The sequence below is a fragment of the Sinocyclocheilus anshuiensis genome, unplaced genomic scaffold (genome assembly GCF_001515605.1).
Source record: "Sinocyclocheilus anshuiensis isolate Anshui unplaced genomic scaffold, SAMN03320099.WGS_v1.1 scaffold1626, whole genome shotgun sequence".
Lineage (NCBI taxonomy): Eukaryota > Metazoa > Chordata > Actinopteri > Cypriniformes > Cyprinidae > Sinocyclocheilus > Sinocyclocheilus anshuiensis.
The window spans coordinates 600,418-605,635 of NW_015547254.1; the positions used below are offsets into that span (position 1 = coordinate 600,418).

Genomic DNA, 5,218 nt, shown 5'->3' on the forward strand with positions numbered 1-5,218 from the left:
ATATATAGGGGCAGAAAATGTATATATCATTTCATATAGTAAATCAATATCACATGAAGAGTGCCGGTTTTTCCTCCAAATATCAGTATGATTACTAATAGATTTTTTTTTTTTACAACAGTTCAATAAACAAGAAGTTAATTAAGAGACTTGCATTTTAGACACCATATTGCCTGTTTTTGCTCTATTTCTACAACAAAAATAATTCCAAACACAGCCACCATAGCACAGTTTTGCGTCTCCATGCAACATGACGGTTTTTTGTTCCTGAATCAACCGTTTAAAGGGGTCATATGATGCGATTTCAATTTTTCCTTTGTCTTTGAAGTGTTACAAGCTTTATAATTTCAAATGAGTATTCAACATTTTGTCTTCTATATAAAAACATTATTTCTGCATTTGTAAATGCAGGTTAAATGCATTCATGTCCTGCATTAAACAGTGTGTAAATACTAAATACCACTTCGGATGAAGCTTCGGTGTTTCCTCTGCATTGAAAAGATGAATTTTGTTGATACTGATTTCATTTGCCTGGTAACAGCCCAAATGTCTTATTATTCTAAATAAATGATTCCAAAAACAACTAGTTTGAGATTTATAGGCCTATCCCAGAGGTTTCAAACTCAGTTCCTGGAGGGCGGCAGCCCTGCAGAGTTTAGTTCCAACCCTGCTCCAACACACATACCATGTAGTTTTCAAATAAACCTAAACACCCTCCTTGGCCTATCCCATTTTTGCCTCCCTCCCACTGTTAAAATGTAACTAATTCTTACTCTGAGTAAATTTTAAATTAGCTACTTTTTACTTTTACTTGAGTAAATTTTTAGACTGGTACTTTTACTTGTACTTAAGTAAAATTTAATTAATGTAATGGTACTTTTACTTGAGTAGAATATTTTCGTACTCTTTCCACCTCTGGTTATATCTTTCACTTGGATGTTATAAATTGCACTGAGTAAATACAGCTGGATAAAACAAAAACTGTGCCCATCTGCTGCAGGCTGCAAAGCAACAAAATGTGATTATTTTAAGGGAGGGTGTGTGATTATTTTAAAGTCTCGAAGACTTTATTATTTAAACTCACACTTAATTATCTGAAACAACTAACAGAAGCTCCACTTCCACCAAGCCATGCTGAGAAAAACAGTCCTCTATGCTGCTCATTCTTTCTGCTGGCAGTGAACTGGTAGTTGACACTTTAAATACATTTGAAATAATAGCCAGAAACAAAAAAAAACATTCTGAGTATAATACTTGATACATCAGACTTTTATGGTTCATATAGTATGATATAGAAGAATATGGAGTTCACACTCAAGGAGAAATAAACCACCTCAGTTTGATTCAGAGACCCAACCTGAACAAACACATGCAATATGGTGCAGTTGATATGTATATGGCCAAAAAGATGAAATTCTGATAGCCTATAATGTAAACCAATGACATCTTTGAATCAGTACAGTACAATTGACATAAAAAGCATAAAAAAATATCAGTTGTCATTATATCTTCAAATTATATGTCTTAGTAAGACGATATTTAAATGCTTTGTTTTATAATCAAAGCTCTGTATTTTCTTATTGTTGGGGAAAAACAATGCAATGCAATACAATGATGATTAACATATGTACTAATAAATATTCATTCATAAATATTCAATATTTTTCTAAATATTATGTATGGATAATCAAGTAAACCTAAGTTGTTTCAGTTCAGTAAGTGTTCAACTAGAAATATAAATAATAATATGAAAGGTATTCTTATGTTTACTTTACAAAAATCACATCTAATGTACCATGGCATGAAGATGGGCAGTTTTAGAGTGATACTAAAAAGCCTTTTATTTGCTAAAAAAGTATAAACTATTAATTCGATGACAGAAGGCATGTAGTTGATTGTGTACAACAGGTTTATTTTCTGCAAATTCTTGATCATGATAATTTAGAGGCCTTCGAAATTTGTGTAACAAATATAATGCTTTATAGAGTTAAGAAAGTGTAGAAAACCTGTAATATCTTTTCAATAGTATAACTATGGGCTTCTGCACACCTGTAGGGGTTAATGTACCTGCCGTCTCAGGGTCGGGATCAATGGTGTAGTTGAAGGAGAGCGCGCAGCCTCGCTCCGTCACCTGGAAGGGGAAGAAGCTCTCAAACAGGTCAACTCCTGCTTCAACACAGCCAATGACCTCATCAGGACGACCAACCCCCAGCACCAACCTGACAGAAATGGCAAAAGCTCAACGCACTGCATGCTCAGGCTTAAAATACAATATGAGTCAAATACAATGCTTTTTGCCTTAATGGGAATTATTATTAATTAAAGGTTAACTATATAGGTTAATTAAAGGTCATAGTTGTCTCTGCATGTTAAGCTTAGATAGGAAAACGGATTTAAACATTGAATGAATTACACAATTCATCTGCAACAGGTAATTCTAAGGCTTTGGACCACACAATGCATTTTTTCCCCTATTGGTTTGGGAATACTTTTCTCAGTGTACTTCAGTAAGACCCCAAAGATAAAATCAAAGCCAAGTTCAGCCCAGGGTAAATCATTAAGTATTAATACAAAACCAGTGAATCTGTGTTTTTTTGTGCATGTCTCCACACTGCATTTCAATGGAGATCCAAAAGCTATCTCAAACACATCAACAAAGTCATGCAGTGAAACACAAATTGTTTTTGAAGTTATATAAATTTAGAAGTTTGGATACACTCTTAAAAATAAAGGTGCTTCAAAAGGTTCTTCAAGCGATGCCATAGAAGAACCATTTTTGGTTCCACAAAGAACCATTCAGTCAAAGGTTCTTTAAAGAACCATCTCTTTCTTACCTTTTTGTAATCTGAAGAACCTTCTTTCGCCACAAAGAACCTTTTGTCAAACAGAAAGGTTCTTCCGATGTCAAAGGTTCTTTATGGAACCATTTAGACAAAAAGGTTCTTCTATGGCATCGTGAAGCACCTTTATTTTTAAGAGTGTAGTTGCAAAAAGTAAAATGAGGATTTTTTTAAAAATGTTTTTATAAGAAGTATCTTATGTTCAACAAGGCTGCATTTATTTAAATACAGCAATATTGTGAAATAATTAATTTAAAATAACCTTTCTATCTTAATATATTTTAAAATATTCCTGTGATGTGATTTTCAGCATCATTTCTCCAGGCTTCAGTGTCACATGATCCTTCAGAAATCATTCTAATATGCCGATTTGCTGCTCAAGAAACATTTCTTATCATCAGTGTTGAGAACAGATATGCTGCTTAATATTTTTGTGGTAACCACTATATTTTTTTCAGGATTCTTTGATGAATAGAAAGTTCAAAATAACAGCATTTATTTGAACCAGAAATCTTTTGTAAGATTAAAAAGATTTTTATTGTCACTTTTGATGAATTTCATGCATCCTTGCTGAAAATTTTTTTGAACAAAACATACATAGTCCAATAATAGCATAAATACTGCAGCACAGAAACAACTTGTCCTGCTCTAAACCTAAATTATGTATCCTGTCCTATAGCCTGTCTGCCTTACAACCTTCTCCAGCTCCAGTTATTTGTGACCTGAGATACACCCAAGGGAAATGTTTCTAACAAGACTATAAAGTCCAGTGGGAAGCAGCCCTCTTAAGACCCCACTGAGCCACAAGGACACTTCCATATCCACACTGCTTTACTTCCTGCCATTGTCTTGCTGTCTCTGTGTGATTCTCTAACCTCCTAGTCATTCTCCAGGAGAGGGAGATCAGAGAAATCAATCATTACACCACTAGGAACTCAAGGTGAAGTTTGTTCCTGAAACCTTTCTAACCCCAGCACTTCCATCTCCCCGGAAGGGATGAGGTGGTTGCTATGGGCTCCTGGTGGGATGGAGTGTTGCTATGGCTGCTGAAAATCGAGGTGCATAATCAGAGAGTAATAAGAATGGGAAGATCTAGCCACTCAATCTCCAACTTAAGAAACGTCTGAGCCTCTGAGGCAGAAATTTAAAAAGACACCATTTTTACCTGGGTTTTTCTTGTGGAAGCTCTGCAGATGTCGCTTTAATCAGCTGAGCCCTCACATCCTGGTCCATGGCAGCAGAATGAAATCCATCCAGGACAAATCCGCCCACAGGATGCTTGGCAGTCTCTCGTGCCGACCGGAGCCTCTCCTCCATAATGTCTCCACCCTCCACAACCCCAAATATCTCGGCCTGTTTTAATTCCTGTAAACAAAGACAGTACGTTTATATTTATTTATTTAAATACATTTCTAGATTTTACCTGTCAAGGCAAACAAAATTAATAAAAAAAAAAAATCTAAATTCACAAAAGTACATTATTTGCATGTGCTTTAAAGCCTTGCCGGTCAAACATGTCATTCGTGTGCTGTTCTGACGTGCTCTTTTTCTGAGCGCGTACACCTGAGGCGCACACACCCTAAAAAACCTGTCAACCAGCACCTGATTACTGGACTAAATTAATTTTTGCGTCAGAAACACACAAGGATTACATATAAACACTGTTGGTTATAGCTAAAGTGAAAGTAAACAATTAAGAGAAAAATGGATGCGTGCAGCTCTTAAAGTGACAGCAGACTAATTGTAATAAACATGCTGCCGCTTGTCATTAAAGGGATAGTTCACCAAAAAATTTAAATTCTGTCAGTATTTACTAACTCTAATGTTGTCCCAAACCTGTATTAATTTATTTCTTGTGGTGAACACAAAGGAATTAATTTAATGTTAATAAAACAACATAACAAAAAGAAAAGTCACTCACTGCTCTTGACTGAAGAACTTTAAAGGGGTCATATGATGCGATTTCAATTTTTCCTTTCTCTTTGGAGTGTTACAAGCTCTTGGTGCATAAAGAAGATCTGTAAAGTTGCATAGACTAAAGTCTCAAATCCAAAGAGATATTCTTTATAAAAATTAAGACTTGTCCACACCCTCCTAAAATACCTTGTTTAAACACGCCCCCACGTCTACGTCACTGTGTGGGAAGATTTGCATAACACCGCCCAAATGTTCACGCAAAGAAAGAAGGCATAACTTTTATTCTCGCTAGAGTATTGTTGTTGCCGCTCCGCCATGTTGTGGAGACGCTGTGTGTTTCGTTGTGAAAGAGAAAATACTTTGTTAGGCCTTCCAAAAGAGGACGATATCCACTTCGTCATGCATAGAGCTGATCCGTGCTGGTCGCTGAGGAAATACATCAACTTCGCGCTGTGGATCGG

At 35.8% G+C, this 5,218-nt stretch overlaps 1 protein-coding gene across 3 annotated transcripts in view; it reads right to left on the reverse strand.

Moving 5' to 3' along the window:
* The window catches only part of LOC107701667 (queuine tRNA-ribosyltransferase subunit qtrtd1-like), a 22,941-nt gene that overhangs the window by 11,717 nt on the left and 6,006 nt on the right, over positions 1 to 5,218 (reverse strand). For 2 of the 3 annotated variants that reach the window (XM_016503721.1, XM_016503720.1), the window contains exons 6-7: positions 4,006 to 4,205; positions 2,050 to 2,219 (exon numbers count right to left, since the gene is read on the reverse strand). In XM_016503721.1, the coding sequence (XP_016359207.1) occupies positions 2,050 to 2,219; positions 4,006 to 4,205 (370 nt within the window). The remainder of the gene's footprint in view (positions 1 to 2,049; positions 2,220 to 4,005; positions 4,206 to 5,218) is intronic. The other variant, XM_016503722.1, reaches the window with a different exon arrangement.